At 40.0% G+C, this 25,873-nt stretch overlaps 1 protein-coding gene across 2 annotated transcripts in view; it reads left to right on the top strand.

The window, feature by feature from the left end:
* RALGAPA2 (Ral GTPase activating protein catalytic subunit alpha 2) overlaps nucleotides 1–25,873 on the top strand; it is a 299,634-nt gene that overhangs the window by 20,500 nt on the left and 253,261 nt on the right. For both annotated transcript variants that reach the window (XM_084624472.1, XM_084624471.1), the window contains exon 4: nucleotides 21,907–21,964. In XM_084624472.1, the coding sequence (XP_084480598.1) occupies nucleotides 21,907–21,964 (58 nt within the window). The remainder of the gene's footprint in view (nucleotides 1–21,906; nucleotides 21,965–25,873) is intronic.

Raw genomic sequence — 25,873 nt, 5'->3', positions numbered from 1 at the left:
GCGAGTGCATCATTCTACGATTTCAGATACCCAAAGATTCTTCATAGCTTATGATGTCCAGTGTTAGAGTGACATGCTCTTAGAACTTCTTAGAACTTTCACAGAGGGAAGAAAATGAAAAGCAAAAAGGCAAGTTAAAACACAGACTTGAGCTAAAGGCGCCCTGCAGCCTAGCTAGTGGAATTTTTTAACACAAATCTGTGTGCAGTCTTACTCTTAGGTTTGTATTGGAAAACAAAAAATATTGCTACACATTTCTAAAGCTCCCACATGTGTCTGGCCTTGTATATAGTAGAAAAACTTACATGCTCAGTAATATTTGTTTCCCTTTACTCAATTGAAAGGTGTAAACATCCACATACAAGTGATTCAGTTCTAAGGAACATTTCACACACACTGTTTCTGTGGGTTAACAAACCACTGATTTTGTTATTCCTGCCTCAAATGTTTGTGTCAGTGTGGACGGAGGAGCTGTCTTTCCATAGCTGCCTCAGTTGGCAAACCACCGTTGGTTCACCACCAAAGAGTCTCCTCTCTGCCACCCACGTCATCTTCCCCATTTCCCCTCCAGAAATGCCCTCAACCTCTACAAGTTCCTCCTGCTCATGTCCTCAGTTGGTGAAACAATTCTGATGTACCTGATAAGAGCAATGTTGCAGAGAAAGATGAGGGCTTTCCCTGATTAATGCTTACTGGCCACCACACTGCATTTTCTATCCCTTAGATATGTCCCTTTATCTTCACTAGTGCCCCCCTATTTTGGTCCTTAGCTAGCAAACCAGCTGTGGTTCATTGGCTGGTGGGGCCATTGGCAGAGGTATGTCATTTCCCTTAGAGAAGTAGGGGTGGGGAGAGGTCCAAGACGGTCCCACTCCCCATTTCTATCCCTCACAGGGCCTGGGGAAGGTGCCTAGAGAAAGATCTAACAAATAACTGGATCCTGACACCCCTCTGAGGTGAAGATAAGTTCTCAAAAGGCATTTGAAATGAAACGGTTTAAGGCAATGCCAATGTGGGTGCCTAGGAGAAAGATAACTGATCAGCATGCCTAATGTCAATGGACTGAATTGTTTGTCTCTCTCAATTGGTGCAGAAAATGACTAATTACAAACAGTTCAGTTCTCCAGTGCAGACAAAACATCAATAACAACTGGATCTAAGTTTTGCACTTCACAGAAAAAAGGGATGGTTTTCAAACAGTCGTGCAAACTCAAGCTGAGATGTAAAAGCCAACGTGTCTGTCAGTCTTGCACATCACCTTCTGAAATAGAGACTCTGTGTTTGGAACTTAGCTAACTGATTTAATGACTATGTGCCAACCACCAAAGAACAGAGTACACTTGTTGGGAGTTTATATTGATTCTACAGTGCTAACGAGTTTAAACATTTTAAATATATATCTTCTCAGCTGAAGAAAACAGATATCATTTGGAATTCACACAGGGATCAGATATTTTTTTCTTTTAACTAAAAAGTAATTTTTTTAAATAGTTGTAATTATGTCCAGAAACAAAAAACTAGCATGCTGGGATTGTCCCTAGGGTAGACAAGGCAATTTGTATTTTAACATGTCATTTAATACATCTTTTTTTTTAACACATTTAACACAGCTTAAGGGAGTGAAGGCAAGTGAGGAAAAATCATGTAAGGGGAACTACATTGCTGAAGGAGGGGGGGAAATGGGATGCTTGATATTCATTTGAAAGTGCTTGTGTGAATTTGATAAGGATGTCTGGTCTACGATATATTTATTGTTTGTATCACAGTAGCACGTAGGAGCTCCAATCATGGCCCAGAACCCCATTGTGGTACAAACACATAACGGAAGAATGTGTTAAGGCTATCAAGATCCATGGAGACCAATGAGGGAGGAAGAAGTTTTGAGGCTTTGGTTGGGTGCAAATTACTTTGGCATGCAAAAAATCAGTTTTAACGACTGACTGTAAACAGCATGAAACAATAGCTTTGAGATGTGAATTATTCTTCTTCTCAATTCCTGGGATATGAATAAGATCCTGCAGCTAGCATGGATTAAAAACATTCTCAAATAACTCTACTAAGTTCACCTTTTTCCTGGACTTCAGGTGGAGAGACAACATACACACTGCATATTCACTTCAAGGAAGTGAAAAGAGGCTAAATATACCAGTATAGAGTACTCCAATGCACATGCTGAATTCTTTACAAAATCATGGGAAGCCCATAACTTCATTTGAATGTAGGTTGTCACAGGAGAAATTGGGATGACCCCACTTTGTTCTGGAATTAAAAATCAAATCAATCTCCACTTCTGACCAAGAAATGTCTACCAGCTGTTTGACCTGCCTGGATTTATTTTTTGCTGGAACTATGGTTAGCTATATATACCTTATTCAGAAATCCTGTTTGTAATTCAGACCCATGTTCATGAATGCAGGCTCTACAATGGCTCAGCTACAGCAGTGCAGCTGTGCCACTGTGGTAACATAGTGTAGATGCCTCCGATGGGAATGGAAGGTGGTTTTCTGTTGGCCTACCCATGTCTATCCCAGGGGTTAGGTTGGCATAATTACGGTGCTCCGGGGTGTGAATATTTTCACACCTGGGAGTGCCGTAGCTATGTCAACCTAACTTTTAAGTATAGACTAGGCGTAAATTTTAACAATTGTAGATCCTTAGCCAGTCAGGTGGACCCACTGAGGATGACTGTTTGAACTTGAATTTTGAGTTAGCGGCTACAGAATCTGCTTCCATTAACAACCTCCCCCAGTTCTCATAACCTAAAAGATGGTCCCTCCACTTCTTAAGTATTTAACAGGGTGCTAGCCTGCCACCCTCTGAAGATCTGCAGCTTTGAGTGAAAGTTAAAAGTGGAAAAACATGCACAGACTTCCAGCAGTTAAACTGATATGCAATTATTTCCCTTGGAGCTAAAGCTATCCAAACAGTATTAAAACTAAACTCCCAGCCCTGAAAAATATTTAAAATTGTCCAGCTAGATTAGAGCGTGGGCACACTGTGCAACATGGAGTTGGAGAAGCTACTGATGCAGTCCTGAATGTTCACGCCTTTGATCAAGCAGCTCGAAAAGAGACGGCAAGAAATGTCTTGACTTAGTGAAGAAATAATATGAGAATAAAGAGTTTCTGAAAATTTTGGAATAAAGAAAACCACCTCTGCTGGTGCAGAGCTTTAAGATGCACTGAATTTAAAGCAGAAATAGTTATTGATGGAGCTCTGAGACCGGTTTCTCTCTCCCCCCAAAAACTGGAAGTTGTTCTAGAGTTGTAATTATTAAGATGCACTACTAACAGCTGAGAGAATCCTGTGACTCATAGGAGATGTAAGAGCAAAAAGAACTTTTGTTTCTGAGGTCATTAAATCAAAGTATTTGAAGACTTCACTGAAAGTTTGAGTCAGGAAAGCAACAGAAGAATTAAGGCAAAGAGAACAAAAATGTAAATGGGATTTTCCCTGTAAACTCATTTTACCTATCACAGCAAGATTTTCAGTGTGTGAAAACTAAAAGGAGAAAAGGTGCTTCCTTCTCTGGGACTCCCTGAGAAGACCGAGCAAAAATACAAGGAAATGATTCTGAGAAGAATTGAGAGGACTGACAGTGGCAGATTGCAGAATGCTTGAAGACAAAGAAGTAGGGTCAGGATTCAGCCTTGCAGGCAGCAGTGAGAGATGGATTAACTACACTGGTGGGAAAAACTCCTTTTGTCTATGTAGGAAGCAGAAGGCTTCACTTTTATCCAGTATTTAAATTAAGAACATAAGCCATACTGGGTCAGCCAATGGTCCATCTATCCCAGTATCGTGTCTTCCAACAGTGGCCAATGCTGGATGCTTCCTAGGGCATGAACAGAGCAATTATCAAGTGATCCATCCCTTGTCATTCACTTGCAGCTTCTGACAGAAGTTTAAGGACACCCAGGCCATGGAGTTGCATCCCTGACCATCTTGGCCAATAACTGTTGATGGATCTATCCTTCATTAGGTTATCTAATTCTTTTTTGAATGCGGTTATACTTCTGGCCTTCATAACATCCCCTGGCAAAGAGTTCCACAGGTTGAATGTGCGTTGTGTGAAGTACTACTTCCTTCTGTTTGTTTTAAACCTGCTGCTTATTAATTTCATCAGGTACCCCCTGGTTTCTATGTTATGTGAAGGAGTAAATAACACTTCCTTATTCACTTTCTCCATATCATTCATGATTTTAGAGACTTCTATCGTATCCCCCCTTAATCGTCTTTTATCCAAGCTGAACTGTCTCAGTCTTTTTAATGTCTCCTCATAGGCAAGCTGTTCCATCCCCCTAATCATTTTTGTTGCCCTTCTCTGTATCTTTTCCAATTCTAATGCATCTTTTTTGAGATGTGGCAACCAGAACGGCACGCAGTATTTAAGGTGTGGGCATACCATGACTTTATTTAGTGGTATTACTGATATTTTCTGTCTTATTATCTACCCGTTTTCTAATGGTTCGTAACATTTAGTTTTTTTGACTTCTGCTGCGCACTGAGCGGATGTTTTCAGAGAACTATCCACAATGACTCCAAGATCTTTTTCTTGAGTGGTAACAGCTAATTTAGACCCCATCATTTTGTATGTATATTTGGAATTATTTCCAATATGCATTATTCTGTATTTGTCAACACTGAATTTCATCTGCCATTTTGTTACCCTGTTTCCCAGTTTTGTGAGATCCCTTTGTAGCTCTTTGCAATCTGCTTTGGACTTCACTCTCTCTTGAGTAATTTTATATCATCTGCAAATTTTGCCACCTCACTGTTTACCCCTTTGTTCAGATAATTTATGAATATGTTGAACAGGGCTTGCCCCAGTGCAGATTCTTGGGTGACGTTGCTATTTACCTCTCTCCATTCTGAAACTGACCGTTTATTGCTACTCTTTGTTTCCTGTCTTTTAACCAGTTACTGATCCAGGAGAGGACTTTCTCTCCTATCCTGTGACAGAGGCTCTTAAGCAAAGCAAGTAGTCATGGGATAGGAGGGAAGGTTTGCTTAAGCAAAGTAAATTCTATTACATGTTGGCTGTTTCTGAGGGGTAATATGAATGCTTAAAAATGTATAACTCAAGGCACTAATAGCGGGGATGTGTGTCCTGACAACAACAGATGGAGTCCTCCTCTTCCATGTCAATATGAAACCTCAAGAAATGTTTAAATTTACTAGACGGGTAATAAGAGCTATTTAGCCTGTACTCATTTTTTTTTTTTAAATTGGGGCAGCCATTTTGATGGCAATACTTGATCTTGATACAAAAAAAAAAATACAAGAGGTTGAGAGATATCTGGGTGTGTGACTGTGTTAAATGCAGGGCTGAACTGTTGGTATGTCTAGATCTGTTTTGCTTACAACCAATGGAGAACCTTGTTCTTCGCATAACCGCAAACCCGCAATCAGCACTTAGTCTGTGGTCCCTGCCTTTTGCACTGGGCGTGGCAGAGAGATTAGCCAAATAATTAAATTAAGAGGAATGGAACTGTAATGGATAAGATTATTTAAAGGATAATTTTAAATGATTAGAGCGGCTGCTTAAGTGCATTTGGATGGGAGGAAACGTTGCTACTGGAGTGGATGAGTCTCAACTGTATGAGCAGAAAGTGAAAGTGCTCTTAGTGTACTCCAGAAGCCATATCACACAGTATAATCCTAATCTGCCCATGAAGTCCCAGATAGCAATGACTATCTAAAATTAGGTTTCTAAATCCATTTGTAGCTACCTAAAGAGGTGGCCAGATTTTCAAAAGTGCTGAGCATATAGCAGCTGTAATTGATTTCCCTGTTAGTATTGCTAAAAAAGCAATTTTGAGACTGCAGTGTCTTTCTTTGATGTTAGTCCAGAAGTGAATTTTTGTCTTCAGCTGGGAACTACTTCTCCAGTGCTGACTTTATACTCAAAATGGCATTAGTAATGGATTATTTTCTAGAACCAGGAAGAAAAGACTCTTCAATACAAAAATTTAAAATGAAATTTAATTAAGGTTGTTCTTAACTCCTGCGTACTGATCTTCCTTCTTACAGAGCAAGGATCAGTGAAACACTCCATCTTTTGTCTTACATGCATCTATATTTTAATTGCCAATAAACTAGGATTATAAACAATTACAAAAACACTTGATCATCTTAATGTGTGTCTGTAATCTGAAAAAAAATTATGAAATGAGAGTTTGGGCAATCTGGAATTTTCAGTCTCTTATATTTTGACTTGTATATTCCAGAATTTTGTGGTGTTTTTTCCTAACTTGCTACACTTCATTTTCAACCTGTAATCTGAAAATCAAGCTACCTTTTCCGCTATTTATGCTAACACTAATAAAAGAATCTGCAGTAGGAATTTAGCTATTAAGTTTATATATGAGGCGCAACAGAGTCATGTTAGGTATTGTATAGCTATTTTAGCTCTTCAGTGGCAACAGCAGAAAAATATTCCCCTCCCCCCACCCCGAAGAGTAAGAGGAAGGCACTGTGGACTGAGCAAGGCATCAGAAGGTAGATGCTCCCTGAGCTTTAATCTCGAATCTATATTAATTTACTCTGTGGTCTTGGAAAAGTAATTGTGTCTATTTTTCCACTCAAGAAACAGAGCTAATACCCGCCCAGCTAGTGTATGTTAGTATTTCATGTTTTCTACATTAATTTTAAAAATGCAAGGCACTGTACGGGTGACAAATACTAAAAAAAAAAAAAAAAAATACTTAGGACAAAATACTGCGTAAAATAGAAAAATATTACACAGTAACTTTTATGAACATAACAGAATTAGGTCCCGATTCAGCAAATTGCTTATGCATGTGTTTAAATTTCATGGTTGTGTTTTGCTGAATAAAATGCATTAAAAGCCTTACATTTACTTAATTTTAAACATGCGCTTATGTACTTTACTGAAACAAGGCTTTAAAGGCTTGAAAGAGAACCAAAAATTTTGAAAGCTAATAGAAATCAAAGGATATTGGTGGATAAGACTTACTGAGATGTTTACCGTTCAGGAATATGTATTGTATAAGTTATCAACAACATGAGGAAGAGGAAATCCACAGATAAGATATTTCCATAAAACTAGGAGTGACCTGCTCTATAATGGTCATCTGTTGGAAATAAGATGACAACCCATTTTACTCGTAAGTTTATCACTCATTATCTCTGTTACACAGTTCGTAAAGTAACACACAAAGGAGAATGGTCCTTTGGAAGGAGCTCTTAACTCATAGACGAAAGGATACCTCAATGTGAATATAGGACAGAGAAAACAGTGTAAATGCCGATAAATTAAACATTCATACCTCAAGCCATAGGAGATGAAATTAATTGGTTGTTTAGTTTACCATATGTAATCCTATTTCAGCAGGAGCCAAGCTTTTCCCAATATTTTCTTCTAATTAGGTAAGTAGTTAATTAGTTAGGATTAAAACATCCTCAATACAGGTGCTGAGGGCTAACTGAGTTTAAGAATCAATAAACATATTGAGGAAGGGGATTTACATATTTTTTTTTACTTTTTCCAGTATATTTTGGTGGTATTTGCTACTGTTTTAGAGTGACACCTAGTGTTTGTTTAAAACAAAAGAAAGTAACTCCCTTCTCCACAAATAGTTTGAAAGCATAAAACCTTTTTAGTTCCAAATAGAAAAGGCTGCTTCTGCTTTAATTTGGAATACTTGTCTGCACATCAGCTTTAGTGTTTATATACCTAATATCTAATTAAAACTAATATAGAAATGAATATGAAACAATCAGAAGGGGGAAAGACTATTAAATTAAAAGGCAATAACATCAGACATCAATACTTGTTCACAATGACTATCTTGGAAAGTTTTTATGACTAAACAAAAAATGTAAGGATTTAAACCTCAGCTCTCTGGAATCTTCTGTAAAATGATTTTGGCCTCAGTCCAGTTCCCAGTGGTTCTGTATCAATTACCATCACAACTGAAATAAATTAGCACCCTTATTCACAGTCTTACCATGGAGCTTAAAGACTGGATAAATGTGAAGACTGAATTTCCCTCTCTTCCTCGATGGTCACTCCCTGTTGAAGTAACAGAATATTTTCAGGACGCTCATACATTGTCTGTGCTGTAATTTTCTGTGACTAGAGAAGGCATTACTCATTATTCATTAAGGCATTACTCATTAAGGCTGAACTCGGTCATGATGCACCTTTTATGAGCACTATATTTACATAAATGTAACCTTACATAACATATAGTAATCTGTGGCATTCACTGCCAGAGTAGGTAATTGAGACAACTGGATTTTGAGAGAACTTGATTTCTCTTATAGCCATTCATACTTAGGAACCTCTGATATCTTACCTCAGACAACAGCCAATATCTAATGCTTCAGACAAAGAAAAGAAAATTGCCTTCTGCTTCCTTAGTGCTGCTAGACAATTGTACTGTGCTGTATGTGGCATAGCTTGGAGATAGTTTTCTTCAAAATCCCTGCAGTTACTTGTTTTTAAACACAAAAGCATAGTTTCCTAACTTTTATAAGTGCCAACTCTTTCAGGAAGACAAAAGATTATAAGAATTATATTGCAGAAAGATCTAGTTTTTATGCTGGTTTTCCCATGAGGGTATATATTTTTCTTTTTCAAAGAGCATAATGAATAAAAATATTTGAACTTACACAAACCCATACTATACAGTACTGCTTGTTTCAGTCTAGAACTAATTATTGCTCTTTAGAAATATGTCTAGATATAAAATCTTAAAGGCCCATATTTTCAGAAAGGCAAGGATACGAATGTATGGTACACACATGCCATTCTGATGGGCGTGGTTTAAGAATCTGAATGGAATAGGTATATACACTTTTATGTCCTAAATTTATTTGTGTCGTTGTGAACAAATTCACTTGTGTGTGCACATAGGTTGTGCATACAGTCATAGTAGGAACTTAATGGAACATAGGTCACCCACATCCTTTTTTGGAAAATGTAGTGTAAATAATATACAGCAAACAAGATAATTAAACAAATGTTAAGATGTCTGTGTGACCCAAGGACCTCTTGATGCCAACTGGCAGAGGGCACAGGTATACATAAGAGTCTGATCTCTACCTTCTGCTCTGCCAAAGAATGTCCGGTAAGGTCTCTAATGAAAGCCTGTGTCACCACATTGTCAGATGTATATACGGAAAATATGTAGTTATAAATTTATACTGAAAATTATGTTCTCTAGCACTGTGAGTTAAGGCAAGTCATAGAAAGATGATGCATATGCCCTTGGCAGGCAGAGGGGAAATGATGTTTACCTCACTGTAGCTGGTCATGTCCAAATTAAGTATTATATGGTTCACAATGGATGCCCATTTACAGTCTGAGCTAAATGCTAATCAGGAGATTGCAGGGCCTGGAGGGAAAAACAAAAACGGGTTATCCTGTTTAGAAGTAAGATAATGACCTTTTGAAATTATATCTGGAGTGCAGATGAATTGCCAGGGATTCCATCCGCTAAGGACAGGCAGCCAGTGAGCTTGATCTTATAGGAAGGGGGTCTCAGCCAAACTGCTTAAAATTCCTGGGAAAAGGTCTTTCGGGGTAAGCTATCTTGTAGGAAATAGGGGAATGCATGTGGGTTAAGTTTAAGCTCGAGAGAATGTTATAATTTTGTTTTATATGTAACCATTTGTTTCCAATATCACTTGAATCTCTGTTCTTTGATAATAAATTTATTCAGGTTTTCACTATATGTATCTCTAAGTGCTATGTGTTGAGTAGAGTGATCCTGAGTTGAATTTTATAAGCTGGTGTGTACCGTTCCTTTGGGAATAGTGAGTCTGAAAGTTCTGACCGTGTTCATTGGAATAAGGGCTGAGTGCTCTAGAGGGATGCTAATAGGACATGAGGGTTGGCGTGTGCATAGGCGCCGGCTTGCTGCGGGCCCCGCGGATGCTCAAAGCCCTGCCCCAAACCCCTACCTGTGCCCCCCTCTTCCCGCTCCACCCCAGGCTCTGCCCCCATTCCACCCCTTCTCCCAACTCCTCACCTCTGCCCCACCTCTTCCCACCCAGTTCCACCCCTCCCCCGAGCGTGCTCCGTCCCCACTTCTTCCCCTCCCTCCCAGAGCCCCCTGCACGCCGCAAAACAGCTGATCGTGGCAGGCGGGAGGCACTAGGAGGCAGGGAAAGGAGTTGATTGGCGGGGTTGTCGGTGGGCAGGAGGTGCTGGGAGGAGGGGGGGGGGTTACTGGCTGCAGGTGGGTGCTAAGCACCCACTAATTTTTTTCCATGGGTGCTCCAGGGCTAGAGCACCCATGGAGTCGGCACCTAGGGGTGCGTGACTCTTGCTGCAGAGTGAGTGAGGCCTGGAAGGTAGTGCTTGTGTTGCTTGAGGCTGGTGGTTTTAGGGCACTGATCCATAACAGGTCCAGTGAAGACTTCCTCACACTAAAGGAAGGTGATTGCAAGGTGTCTCACAACCCTGGATACACCTGAGAAGCGTCAGCCAATCAGGCAAATACTCACTGAGAATGTATATTTAAGGTGAGACCAATAACCCCAAAGACCAACACTCTTCAAGAGAATGTGTGTTCCTTTCAGTGCTACATAACTAGCATAAATATATTTTAAAATTATACAATTTTCAGCCACCTGTGGACTATGGTGAGACTGTCATGAATGTTACATCATCTCACCATATGTAAAAATCTCAATGCAGTACTACTTCATACATAATACAGTATGTTAGCAATATTTTGTTTTAAACAGCTTGACTCAAACCTAAATAGTCAACTGTAGCATTGACAAACCATTTATTTTTATTCCCATAAAAATGGGGCCAGAGTAAGACTTCCAGTCTTCTGTGTTCTCTTGTTCAGCCATATCTTATTCTGGGAGCCTCTGAAACTCTGCTTTCTGCTTCTCCTATATCTGTATGAGAGCTTACTCTGGCATATGGGATGTGAAAGTTTGCCAGGTTGGTAGGTCTTCAGTCTGTTGTTGGTCCTCGCAAGTTAAGCAGTTTTTATTTTTAATAATGGAATTGTTTACCATCACTCCTCGCTATATCTTCTTTCTCTCCTTTCTCTTACCTTTCTCTCATCACTATATCTCCGACCTTTAGAGGGAGTTCCTCAGTTCATGAGTGTTGATTCTCTCTTACGCAGGGGAAAGGGCGTTCCGTACCTTCTAAGGATCTGTCTACCATGACTGTGGTTCATTCAGACATATCTGCCCGAGTGTGCCCTTAAAATATTCTGATAGCTTTCTGTTGTAAAATTTGCAGTATGCTGTTTATGTTCCACTTCTAAAATATTAATTTTAAGGTGCTTCTTTGGAGCATGAAGGAGTCAGTTGCATGGTTGGGCACACATTCCACTTGGCTTCAAGAACTTTTAAATGTTTGCCTGTGATGTAATTAAGAGAGTATCCTGCAATCTAGATTGAGCTGCTGCTGGCATCCTAACTTCGGTGGCCTCTCACTGCTTCAACCAAGCTCCTAAGTCTGTGAATAATAGCTTACATCCTAATTTGCTATGGGCCTTACCATTGGAATCCTTTAATACTAAAGGTCCAAATCTTTGCTTACAGGTACCAGCAAAATTGCAGCACTCACACATAGCCAAGTAGAAGAGCTTCCCTGGATCTCTGTTGGCTCAGGGCAGATCCATTCACCAGCTGAATAATAAGACTTCCCTGTAATGTGAGAGTTTGCATCAAACATTTGTTGCTTTCTGGATATGTAACCCATGACTGACACCATCTCTATTTCACTGGCATACACCTTTTTCTTTCCCTATTCAGTCAACAAGAATACACTCACTCCCTGCCTTTTTTTAGTAAGGCATTCAGCACAGTGTGTTTCAGTCCACCTGCAGTTATAGCTGTATAAGTTAAGACAATTATGAGGATCATTTCTCTTGCTTAAAGGTGTAAGCTGGAAACCTACTGGGATCAGGAAGGATTTTTCTCCCCTTCCACATGGATAGCTACTTTATGGAGTTATTTTTACCCTTAAAAGCACTGGGTAGTGGGCATTACTGGGTGCAGGTTTCCAACCCTATATTGCTAAATAAAGTTATGAAAATAGAACCATGAAATCTTCATATTTCACCCCCAGAAACTGCATTATTAATCGAGACTGTGAATCTGCTAAAAAATGATGCATTCACCCTAATAATCTGAGATATAGGATTCTTTCTACACATACAAAATGAAAACTGAGTTTAAAAACAAAAGTGTTTCTTTCAAAAAGCAGCATCCTGTATAAACTAAGGTTGAAACTTCACATTATTCCTAGTCATGCAGTAAGCCCAGAAGAAAAAGAACTATGGATAATCAGTTAAAAGAACTGACAGATACCCTGATGTGTTGATCAGTAGTAATACCTAATTTCTATTTCAAGTGTGCTATAATGGATTACCATATAGATGCAGCAAAGCACAAAGCATTAAATAGATCTGTGTGTTTTTTGGAAAAAGTAATATTATTTCACACTTTGGGATTTCTTAAAATATTTCATATTACTTTACTGTGAAATTACAAGCAAGATGTCAATAGCCAGTTTGGAATTCACAGCAGTTTAACTAAGAATCGAGGTTGGAGTGGAAGAAAATGTCATTTGGCTTTCACAGTAAAGGCTGTATACATTTCTTATAACTGTGTGGGAGAGGAGAGAGTGAAGAATGGATTCTCAGGAATACAAATATGGGTGGTTGTCTGGCTGATTGTGAGTTCACTTCCCTAATGTTAATATGTAAAGTAACACATTTATCTTGGGACCCAGTAATACATAGGCACAAGAAGCACTAATAACACAAGAGTTTGTCTTTAACTTTGAATTAGATTTGTGTTTTTCACCTCATTTAGCAGTTCAGATACTTTGTGAACCATTTCCTATGCACCAGGAGCAAAGTGTGCTAAGTTAACTTGGATTACTTATATCCATTCTCTTAATAACTTGCACAGTTTTAAAGTGGTTTAGCTGTGATATGATTGACCTCAGATAATTACATAGATTGGAAGACCCCTTCAGCTAAGTGTTCAGGATTGGACTATGCAGATGATTCACTAATCTGATCACTGTTATTCGATTTAATATTTTTCTCCAAATGCATAATTTTTCATCTCTGATTTTGAACTGCTGAGAGCAGTGGAGGAGAAGGGGAAGTGATGTGGGTCAGATGTGTCCTAAATTTAATTTTATCACAAGGTTTCAGACATGAAGGCTATTCTGAGCCAGGACCACTTTGCGTTCTTTCCTTCCCATTCATTTTACTTCTCCCTAGCTGATGATCGTGACTAAAAAGGCTGTTCTAACGCAAGGATCTACCAAAAGCCCTACCTCTATGTCATAAATATAAAGGGAAGGGTAAACCCCTTTGACATCCCTCCTGGCCAGGGGAAAGCTCCTCTCACCTGTAAAGGGTTAAGAAGCTAAAGGTAGCCTCGCTGGCACCTGACCAAAATGACCAATGAGGAGACAAGATACTTTCAAAAGCTGGGAGGAGGGAGAGAAACAAAGGGTCCGTGTGTCTGTCTTATGCTGGTTTCTGCCGGTGATAGACCAGGAATGGAGTCTTAGAACTTTTAGTAAGTAATCTAGCTAGGTATGTGTTAGATTATGATTTCTTTAAATGGCTGAGAAAAGAATTGTGCTGAATAGAATAACTATTTCTGTCTGTGTATCTTTTTTGTAACTTAAGGTTTTGCCTAGAGGGGTTCTCTATGTTTTTGAATCTAATTACCCTGTAAGGTATCTACCATCCTGATTTTACAGGGGGGATTTCTTTATTTCTATTTACTTCTATTTTTATTAAAAGTCTTCTTGTAAGAAAACTGAATGCTTTTTCATTGTTCTCAGATCCAAGGGTTTGGGTCTGTAGTCACCTAGGCAAATTGGTGAGGCTTTTTACCAAACTTTGTCCAGGAAGTGGGGTGCAAGGTTTTGGGAAGTATTTTGGGGGGAAAGACATGTCCAAACAGCTCTTCCCCAGTAACCAGTATTAGTTTGGTGGTGGTAGCGGCCAATCCAAGGACAAAGGGTGGAATATTTTGTACCTTGGGGAAGTTTTGACCTAAGCTGGTAAAGATAAGCTTAGGAGGTTTTTCATGCAGGTCCCCACATCTGTACCCTAGAGTTCAGAGTGGGGGAGGAACCTTGACACTCTACCAAATAATGCATTTTCCAGGGAAAAACAAAAAGGTGTATTTTTTTTCATGTTACCTGTCCCATGCAACTGAGAACCTGAATTTTCTCTTCACAATGTGTATTATAGACTCCTCTGTACCATTTCTAATCAGTGTTGGCTCGAGACACACCCTGAAATTCATTGGCACCTGGGTTATCACCTGGTGGTAAAGTCAACCCCAGCCTGTTTTCAAGTGAAACAGTTGTTTTGTTTGATATTGTTTGGACCACAAGCTACATACTGTCTGTTCAACCTTGATTGTGACCGGGGTTTTGTTTATTTTTGAGGCTAGATCCTCTGGACTTGGATCATAGGTCTAAGGTCTTGTCTACAATGGCACTTTAGTGCGCTGCCACTTTCTCGCTCACACACCCCTGAGCACTGCAAGTTTCAGTGCTGTAAAATGCCAGTGTAGACAGTGCACCAGCACTGTTAGCTATTCCTCTTGTGGAGGTGGTTTTTTTATAGCGCTGTGAGAGCTCTCTCCCAGCGCTATGCCGTGACTACCCAGCCATGTTAAAGTGCTGCTGCGGCCAGCGCTTTAACATTGCTAGCGAAGACATGCCCTACGCGACTAGTCTCAGCCCGTGTGGCTACCAGCAGCTTCAAGCAACTGTTGGATTCCAAGAAATCTCAACCTGTGTCGGGGTCGGACTCAGCTACTGTAGCTCCCTCAGTCAAGCCTCTGAGGCTACATGCCCAAACTGAGGGGCATGTGGTCAGATCCCACTGCCCTGGTTCCAAAAGAGAGGTCAAAAGAAGTGCCCATACTTTGTGCCTCCTAGCTATCCAACCCTGACAGAACCCTTGTGGCTGCAGGACTGGGGCTGGTTCTGACATCCACTTCTGGATCCAGGAAAATGGAATAGCTCAGTGTGTCAGATTCTGGGCCACCAGAGCCTTTGGTTGTGGTGCCAAGAAAAAGAGGCATAGAGACAAAACAGCTCGTGTTACCAGAGCTGGTTCCTGTGCATCAGAACTGTCAGATCTGCTTGATTCCGACAAGACTGCTATGGTTCTGAAGCAGAGCTTTGTTCCGTCTTTGGTAGTAAGGGATTTGGATCTGATGTTGGCTCCTGGGTCAGCCCTGGCTACATCCTCGTTTCCAGAGAGCTCTGTCACTGTGACAGCCCAGGTTCACCTGCCAGCTCTAGTTGCTTCTTCAGTTCCGAGTGGGGGAAACTGGTTCCTCAGTTCCAAGTCGTCCAGGTGGTCTTGCTCATTCCCTGTTAAGCAGAGGAGTCCAGAAGAGGCTGTGGGTCTTCATCTGGCTCACACTTTCCTTCCTCCTCCTAAGACCCTGCAGGGTCTCTGCAAAGAGCTGAATCTCTATTCTTCCCTTTGAATCCATTGTTACCACCACTGTATTCTATATCGGATCTGGACCTGGATCCTTACCAGGAGGAAGATAAAAGAATACAGAGACCTGTAGTTTTCTTTGTGCCACTCCTATGGTTGTCCTCCAGCAGGCATATTCCTGAACCCTAGTTGCTGGGGACCCTCGCAATCATGGGGCCTGTGGTCTTACTGGAGGCCACCTTAGGAGCCTTTCAGTTACTCTCCAAGTGATTTAAGTGGTAATGTTTTGTCTGTTAAAGATTTGGCAGTCTAGAGATCTTCTGATTTAACTCCTACAGATCTGTTGACATTACTGACAGTGATGCCTAAAACCATATCTGAGGAACAAGATGAGGAGATAGGTCCTATCTTTGATCAGGCGCATCTGGAAATGAACTGAGCTCAATTTATCACCAGATGAACATGTGGGGGGTTGCTTCAGCCTTCTCCCTTTCCAAGGACGCTACTCAGTTCCACAACTTTGTGGATCATCATCTTCCAGTGCCTGCGGAAGAGATTCTTGCCTGGGGCTTGATATGCTTAGGATCCACCAATGTCCCACCCAGAGAGTAAAACTTTTCCTGGGTCTTAGGGCAGCCACTACATAAGTGACTCTGTTTGTCCATCTAAGAATGACACCTTTATAGCACTGGTTGTCTCAGGTTTATAGGCCAAGTTGGGACAGCCTTCAGGTATTGATCACCATGCCGCAGAATATCATAGTCTCCCTAGACTTGTAGTCAGTCAGAATGGATGTGCTCAGGGATGTACAGTTCAATTATCTGGGTCCATCCTGGACAGTGAGTTCAAATGCGTCAGTCATGGGTTGGAGAGCGCATCTGAGTCATTTGACAGTTTGAGATCACTGGTCCTCTCAGGAGCGATCCCTGCATATCAGTGTTTTGGAATTAAGAGCTGTTCATCTGGCTCTGAGGTCATTCCTTTCTCCCACCTGCAAGAGAGGGTTGTACAGGTAGTGACAGACAATACATTAGTGATTGTAGTACATCAACAAGCAAGGAGGTGCCCATTCCACTCTTCTGTGCACAGAGGCCATACATTTATGGGATTGGTGTATTTGTCAACACTTTGCATCTAGCAGGGCAAAACAATATAGTCATGGACCATCTCAACAGAGACAGTGCTTGGATGCATGAATGGTCCCTAAGGGATCAGTTGGTTTAGACTAAATTAGTCAACTGGGGTCCACGGAGGTGGAGCTGTTTGCAGTGAGGGTCGACAGGAAGTGTCGCCTCTTCTGTTATAGAGAAGGTAGGGACAGTCAGTCCTTGTTGGATGCTTTCCTTTTGCACTGGGGGAAGGGCTTGATATATGCATTTCCCCCCCACACCTTCAGATAGTGGTAAGGAAGAGGTTCAGGATAAGTCAAGGATGATGCTCATTGCCTTGGCTTAGTCATGTTAGTGGTAAACCACCGATCTCCTTTAGCTGTCTGGTGGAGTCTTCATGCATCTGTCCCCAGATGTCCTGTTCCAGCAGGAGGGCAGGATCTTTTATCTGGATCCACAATCTCTTCACCTGATGGCACAGCTGAGTAGTCATGTTCTTCATCTGTGTAGGATCTAGTAATTAAATTGCAAGAACAGTCTACCAGAACTGTTACCATCTAAAGTGGTTCTGATTTCGAATTTGGATGAAGGGGTGGTCTGATTCTCCTGTATCTGGTTCCATTCCTTGTGTTCTGGAATACCTCATGTACTTAGAAAATCAGGGGTTATCCCCATCATCATTAAAGATTCACTTGGCAGCCATCTCTGCATACCGCTGTCTGACTGTAGATCACTGTTTGCTCATTGTTTAGTTAAAAGATCTATATGAAAGGTTTATCAAACGTGTATTCCTTCGTTAGGGATCCCTTCTTGGGATCGCAATATGATGTTGGCGAAATCGCCCTTTGAACCCTTGGCTGAGTGTTCTGTTCCATTTAGCTATTAAGATAGCTTTCATTATTGCTATCACATCAGCCAGGAGAGTGAGTGAATGATGCCCACCTTTCATTTCTTTTCATACAGACAAGGTAGTTCTCAGACCTGATCTCAGATTTTTACCTAAGGTAGTGTCTGATTTCCACATCAATCAAACCATTCATTTGCCTTTTTTTCTTCCTCTAAGCCTCACTCTAATAAGGAGGAATCAGTTCTACACACTTTGGATGTTAGAAGGGCTCTTGCCTATTCCTTGGACAAAACTAAAAGTATTTGTAAATTACCTATATTGTTTTTCTTATGCCAAGAACCACAAAGAATATATGGTTTCTTCCTAGACCCTTTCTCAGTGGATTAAACAACATGTCACTGAGTGCTCCATGCTAGTGAAAATCCCTTTACTTGCTGCAATTCAACCACATAAGAGCTCTGGTGGCTACTTCCTTTGCCTGTCTTAGGCAAATGCCGGTTGCTGAAATATTCAAGGCTGCAACATACTTTCACCAAGCACTATGATCTGGACTTCTAGGATGGACACCAGATTCGGTAAGGCAGTGCTTTAGTCTCTATTCAGCTAGGACTCTGTCCCCACCTCCAGGTTAGTTTTCAGCACTTCTTATCAGTCTATCAAGGTAACCTTCATTTCTTTGAGATGGGTCTGCATATTCACACTTCCCATCTGCCTTCCTCTCAAAGTCCTTGTCATTCTGTGTCTTTGGCTTTGCAGTGAACGGATCTGGGGTGGTGAGAATGCGCCACCCCTTTTATAGCATCGCCCTTGGTAAGCTGTAATGCTGAGGGGAGGGGTGAGATGGGGGTGCGGGAACACTCTAGCTGACTGCTAGAAGAGCTTTTTACCATAAGGCTCCCCAAGGTTGGCTCAGTACCCATAAGTGAATATGCAGAGCCATCTCCAAGCTCTCTAGTTACAGGTAAGTAACCTTTATTTATTTGAGTCAGTGACCCATCTGGAGATGAGACATTTTACAATTTCCATTCTGAGAACTTTCCTGCAACCCACAGAAACCTCCAAGCGACTGGACACTTAACTTCTTACTGCAAATAAAGGAACCTTGTAAAGGAATCATGTCACACACATAAAATAAACCTTTGCAAAACCCTGGTGGTTTGAAAGAGTCATTTCTCTGACATTCTTTCCTCCAGTAATCTGGGTTGTATGCTACAGTGAGGTTTCTAATGGGTTTGCAGTCTCATCAACATAGTGCATGCTGGTGCTTCTTGTAGAGCAAAAATTATGGAGTCATGATTTTGGGGTTGCTGAAAGGTGGACGAATAAGCTACGTTCAGAGTGCTTGTCCTTGACTGGCTGGGTATTCTTCACATAATCTTACAACAAGTTTAATTATTCTTCAGTATTCTGCATTTACAGTCCACCCTTTAAAAAACACTAGTTTTTAGAAGCAATTTGCTTTCATATTGTATATTATATTTTCTATAGTTCTTCCCACTGTTTTTCAATGAAAGTATTTCCATGGAAGCAATTTCTTTGTTTGCTTTTCATTTACTTCTGTTTGTTCTGCATCTGAAGTTGTTATATTATGTTTTTGACACAATTTGTGCATCACATTATATTCAGACATTTATTAATAATACTTTAATATGGAGAATTTCATATATTTATAAGACTAACATACTATGCCATGTACTGCAAACGATCATGCTATTGGAAGTCATATTTACAATTTACCTGTATTTCATTGGGTACCCATTTACATAGTGTTGCCTTACAGCGTAACATTTTACATTTCTTTGTACAGTAGAGCAAGCATAGTGCATTTTAAAATCTTATGTCATCTACGGTCTTTTAACAGGTTTGTCCTGAAATATTCTGGTACAGAAAATGGTCACTGGCCCATTTTAGAGGTATAAAAAATTGGGTATCGAGTGATTTTTAGAGGAAATTATACCCGAGACATAAATAGAAATAAATACTTTGATATATTTCCTTGTGGTCTGTTGCTGTGGTTTTTTTTTTTTTGTCAATTTATAATAAATACAAAAAAGTTTGAACGTTTCCACATTGGATCCCTTTTAAAAGATACATTCTGAAGGTCCATCAGTTCATTCAGGTTTAGTAGCAAATTTATTTGTGCTTCTTAAAAGCCATGAATTCTTACTGTGCACTTTGCATTTACAATATATTGTGTGTCTAACAATTATCTGAATGCATGAAAAGTTCAGCATGATTTTTTATTCTTCACATTTGGTACATGTAGTACTGTAAAACTTAGAATGAAAACCAAAAAGAAAAGTTCACAATTTAGGATAGAAAAAAACAGAGATTAGATGATTAATGTCAAAGGCAGTATTGAAAGGTGCAGATCTCCTAGTATTTTAATACTTAGATGGATAATTATTATATCCTTGTATATCCTGCAATCTGATTGGCAGAAACATGGTCCTTAACAGGTAACCCCCCAAATTTTTTAATCATGATCTCATTTTTAGCCAGTCAGATCCTTTCCATTCCAAGCACATTTACCTTGCCCATAGACAGAGAGCTAGACATCTGGCCATGTGATTTTCAAGATAATTATTGTTAGCCACTGCTACCAAGGTAAGCCCCAGGTGAAAGCCTACGGAAGGACTTGTTGAAGCAAAGTACAATGAGGAACATAGAAGGGATATCCCAGACTTACTTTCTCTTCTGAGTTAACTATAAGAAGGTTTTTAATACTGACTATGGGACAACTCCCATGGTAATGGTTGTAGAGGACTTTTACCCTACCCTGGCTGCTGTAGAAAACTGATATGACCTGAGGTCTAGTTCTCAATGTCTATGAAGTTGCCATGACTATCATTTTTTGCTGTGAAGGAAAGAATGTTCCATTTTCAGAGACTGTCATTGGAGTACTGTATACAATTTCTGAAACACTTTGTTTTCCAACAGATTTATGCTGTCGTAATCCATTTTTTGAGCATATCGTTCCAATGGCAATAATGGCTCACTTGTTGGCCTTATATGAAGAAATAACTAAAATGTTAAGGGTTGTCTACTTGGCTGTGTTGCCTTAATTCCTCTTATGAGTCTTTATCTTTAAAGACCAAGAAGTGGGTCACAGTTGCTTATGTTATTACTCGTCACTCATTTTGCATCCTGCATGTAGTTTTTCTTAAGAACTGGTGGTGCTTTAAGTTTTGTGAAAGTTTGTTCCTATTGTTTTGTGTGACGATTCAACAGTACTGTCAGTTTCTTTAGAGAGAATTATTTGACCTTTAAAATTTAGTGTTAAAACTAATTTGCCTTTTGGATTCTTAATCTCTTCTTAAAATCCATTGCTCAGAACTGAAAAGTTTTCAGAAAAGAAAAAGAAATCCATATTCATTGTTTTGTATTAATTTGATCCTTTTATATCCTCTGCAGCAACAAGCTAGCAATTACTTGCCAGAGTTATCTTTCTGTTGGATATCAGCCTGTAATGCACTTTCATAAAAAAGACCTTGAATTGCAAGTTAGCTACATTGGCTTGCACTACACTTAAAAGTCAGGAAAAAAGCTTTCTTTGCCAAATGTAAAAACATCAAAATTAAGTTTCGGTGATTCATACAAATTGCTTTGTAGCATTATAATTCACTGGGTTGGCAAACAGCAAAATCTGATGGCCCCAACTGTTTTTCCTACCAAGATTATAGGCCCCCATTCAGCAAAGTATTTAAGCATGTGCTTAATTGCTTTGCTTTATTGGGACCATATAAAATACCAAAGTTAGAGATTGTGGTCAAGACTTTCCCTCTTCCTTGCATTGATCTTCCTCTGTGAGAGTCCTCCCAAAACTACAGAGGAAGACCACTGTATATTATTCCACATGAGTGCTTTGCCAACTGCATCTGCTGTGGAGTAATTAATGTAACTGTGTGCGATTCTGGTCAGTTCCACTCAGCAGGTGAAAGTGCAGGTAAATCAGTTCTCTGTAAGAGTACTCACGAAAGTTCCCCTAGGGCTGCTTGAACTGGTGGATCTGCCAACATTAGGTGGTTTAAACAAGAGTTCATTATCCTTCTAATCCATAGAGTGTAACATTTGCTCAGATCTGGCCAATATCCTGGCTCTGACAGTGGACAATATCAGGTGCTTCAAAAGACCGTATAAGTGTGCAGTTTTGAAATACCCTGTCCATAAATAAAGTTTCTTCTAACTCCTTCAGTTAGAAGTTGGTTTATGCTCTAAAATATTAGGGTGTGAATCCTTTCTAAAACAATGGAAAGTTTAAAAAAAAATTCCTTGACGGTGATCCTTTTTAAAATGTAATTACAATTGTGGTTAATGAACATGATATATACTCTAAATATCTAGGGAAAGTAAAATAGTGGACACTAATCCTTGTTACTCTAGGTGCCCATTTTTGTATTGTTTAATTCGTGTTTGGCTTAGAGGGACACACCAACTGTTCCATAAGATTCTCTGAATGATCTAATTTATTATGGAAAAGTTAACTGTTTAGTTTTGTTTTCTGCAGAAAATATTACAACTGCTACCTGAGAGGATATTTTATCGATGGCATTTCCACAGTATAGGTAAGAAGAAACACTTCTAAAAAAAATATTTTAGTAGCAGCTTAAAATAAGATTCTTTTTTCACACTACTGATTTCCCACCCCTCCCCTCATATTTAGCTTGATCATGCAAGAACTCTAACTGGCTCATTTTCCACTTTCCTTGTTGTATTTCTTTTATCCCAAAGTAAAGAAAAATAACAAACCGTAAGCTTGTATTTCGTTCCCTCACTTTTCAATCTGTTAGAGTCTGTTTTGCAAGTGTTTGGAGTGTAAACCTTGATTTGCTGATGTTGGGGTGCCACTCCTGTAACCACTATGCCAATGTGATGTTTTGGGGATTACTCAAACCAGTAAGGGGTTTAGTCACCATCTGCTCTGTTACTTTGGGTGCCTTTATGCTGTGCAGCTTTCATTCAGATCCCCTGATGCCCGTAGTTTGTCCACAAGCACAAGGTCTCACCCTGGCTTCCACCAGCTTAGTTACTCTTTACAGAGTACGACCAACAACCCTTCCAGTCCCAAGTCTCCCCAAATCCATCCACCCTGCGTTCTTAGGTACTGAACACTTGGACTTTTATCCTCTGCTTTGTCTCCCCCAAAAGTGTGAAACCAGCCCTCCCTTCCCCTCCCCCCCAGCTTACTTTGGTGCACACACTAGACAGTTTGCATGCCAGAGACCTGCTTGGGGTAAAAATAAACAAAAGGCTTATTAAATTTAAAAAATCACAGATTCAAAGATAAAATAGTATGGAATAGCAAACATATACAAGTTACACAGCAAATAAACATAAAGATAATAAACATAAATCAAATTAGATAAACTCCCTTCTCTAATGCAATTTACCCATAGTCTCTGAACAGTTTCCCAAAGTACCCCCTGCTATAGATCAGATCTAGTGCTTCAGTGACAGCACACACTAAGTGATTGTCACTTAGTTTCTCTATGAAAACAATAATGCCTCCATTTAAAAAGCCTTCCTCCTCTCTTTCCATGGTGATTCATGTTTGTTCAGAGTGGGGGAAATTCCTTCTTAAGCTGATAGACAGGAAGTCTCTCAGTGTTTTCCCATTAATTTCAATGGACGACTGTTTTTCTTTTCCTGGGTAGTACAATGGTGGGTGTTGGAGCTAGACTCCTCTGGTTAGGAAGGCAGCCCCTCCTCAGCCTGACAACACTACAGATTGTGAGCACACTTTTGCTGTATTCATGAATACATAAATTCATAACCACAGTCTATATACATATCTCAAATGAACATCAAGTTCAGAACATTACATGCTTTATAAAAGACCTTACTCAACCTATTTTTATAGTACAGTAACACTGTATACAATCAATTGATTCAACTGCTTATTCTTTGGGGTTCAGCCCCCCTCTTCTCCCTGGGGGTGCCTGAACCTTGATTGTCACAGCAGTATTACAATGCCTGTGTAAAATATGGTTGTTTACCATTATAAACTTTCTATTAGTATAAATATAAGCTGGTTAGTAATGCCATTTTCAAGGGCATCTTTGTCATCATAAAAATTCCAGTGGGGCTACTGTCCTCCTGCATAAATTGCCCTGAAGATCCCCGCAGAAGGAAGTGCACATTATGCCCAATGAACCACAGAACCATTTAGTAGTGGTAGAAAAGTGCATAGGAAGAACTTCATTACCAGCCCCAGAACTAAAAATTCTTGAACTTTCAGCTCTTAAAGGCTCCATTCAGCTACAGTCCTCAATTTCTTTTTCTTTTTCTCTCCCTGCTAAAGCAGTCACAAAACCCTTCAGCTACGTCCCCTGCTTTATTTTAAATCTATCTATTTATTTATTTATTTTTGGTATTTGGCTGCTTAGTTTCTTCTTTTGCCGCAAGGGTTATTATATAGTTGTAGCTTTTCTTCCAGGGATTTTTTCCTCCCAATTAGTACAGATCCTGGGCACCACAAAAAGAGTGAATTACAAGGCTCATGTCTTCAGCATTTGTATTTAGTAGAGTGATAAAAGCAGGAAAATGCCAGCCAGAAGATCTGAGTTCTACACCTGACTCTGTTGCTGATTTGTGGAGCCTTGGGCAGATTTATTAACCTCTCTGTGCCTATTTTCCCATCTGTAAAATGGGAATAATACTTAGGCATTCTTTTGCAGAGTTCTTTGAGATTCTTGGATGAAAAGTAGTACAGTGTCTGTGACTTAATCACTGAAAGGCAAAAGGTAGCACACAAGGTGACGCACTCTGAGGTAGTTTCGATCCATAAACCGATTAATGGATTAGGATGACAAATAAATAGAGAACTTTCATCTGTGCTTAGAGTAGAATCTAGCTCCAGTATGTTTTGTTGTTTATATGAAAACCTATCCATTTTCTTCACACCAATACTTGAAATTTCAAAACGATAAGTTGCCCTTTTCAGCGTGCATAAACTGAGAAATATGGAAATTAATTTGCCATTATCTTTTTGAAACTTCATGTCCCTGGGATGAGCAGATCTGAAAAATCTTTAACTCCTTGCACAACATCATGTTCTTGAAAAAATAGAATGGAGATTACAATATGAGAGAGGGTTTTGTTGTATTTTGTGGCACAATAGCATTCATGACATCAGAGTGTCATACCTGTTTTGCAAGCTAGGAGTATTGTGGCACAAACTATGTGGCATACCACATCTGAAAAAAAAGTAACATGCCTTTTGTTGGATGGAAGGATGGGGGCAGGAGCAGGGAGAGGGTCTGAGGGAAGAGTTGGATAAGAGGGGTGAGGGAGAGGGCAGGAGCAGGGGGAGGAGGAACTGGATTGAGGGGACAGGAGACAGGATGATTTTGGGGTAGCAATCAGATAAGAGGAAGGAGGTAAGGAGCAGGGGTGGAGCAGATAAGTACAGAGGGGAACAGCCACAAACAGGTTGGGGGTACAGAGGCAGAAGGATCTGTAAACCACTTTAGAACGTTCCCCTATAGAACCTGGAATTATGCCCAACCCTGTCTGAAGTTTCCTTTGCTGTTATCAACCAACTGTGAAACCCACAGACAAAGTGTGTCTCATCCCCACTAGTGCCTGAGCAACATAGAGGATAACAGCCTATTACTGCTACCAGTTATTCTGTTAGATCAAGTGGGAAGTCCGTGCTGTGCATCCGAAGATCCAGACCTTGCTGATGACCCCAAGGGTGGCAGGGGAGTGTCAGTATGCCTCCACATGATGGTGTTTTAAGGTTTTTTAGTTAAGGAAATTACATTTTTAAAAACTACATTAAAAGAACGTTAAGGTTGCAAATCCTAACTTTCGAAAGTTAGGAAATGCCAGAATTAAGGTGGCCTGTGAAATCTTAATTCAGCTCCTGTGTGCTTATGCATTATGATAGCCTTAATACATGAACACATAATATGCTTTCCATTGGACCCCTGTCTCGTTCAATGAATAGGTAGTTAGTTATTCAATATTGCTTTTTATCCTCCTTATTTGTTGCCTGGGCCTGGGTCTTATTTAACACAGGAAATTCAAACCCTCCACTGAATACAAAATTATTCATTTCCTCCTTGACATGTCGGGTGCTCTCACCGTAGTATCCAAGTGCTTCACAAGCATTAATGAATTAATCTTCACAATGCCTCTGTGAGATAGGGTGGTAGTGTTGTCCCCGTTTTACAGTTGGGTAACTGAGGCACAGAGAGAATAAGGCCAAAATTGTCAATTGTCACTAATTATGGATGCCCTATGTGAGACATCTACAGCCTGACTTTTCAGAGTACTTAGCATTTTTATAGCACTTAATATGTTGAAAGCACAGCTATAATGACCTTCAGTTAAAGTTGTGTATGCCCAGCACTTACGAATATCTGGCCCCAGGTATCTTATGTGGGCACCCACAGAATGAAAAACTGTGGCAGAGGCAGGGATAAAATTCCATTATCCAGGACAGCGTTTAACAACCTCAACCCTTAGAA

This window comes from Lepidochelys olivacea, assembly GCF_965140295.1.
Source record: "Lepidochelys olivacea isolate rLepOli2 genome assembly, chromosome: 3".
In the NCBI taxonomy this organism is placed as follows: Eukaryota; Metazoa; Chordata; order Testudines; family Cheloniidae; genus Lepidochelys; species Lepidochelys olivacea.
The sequence above is the reverse complement of the archived record's forward strand: the minus strand, read 5'-3'. Positions and strand labels throughout refer to the sequence as shown.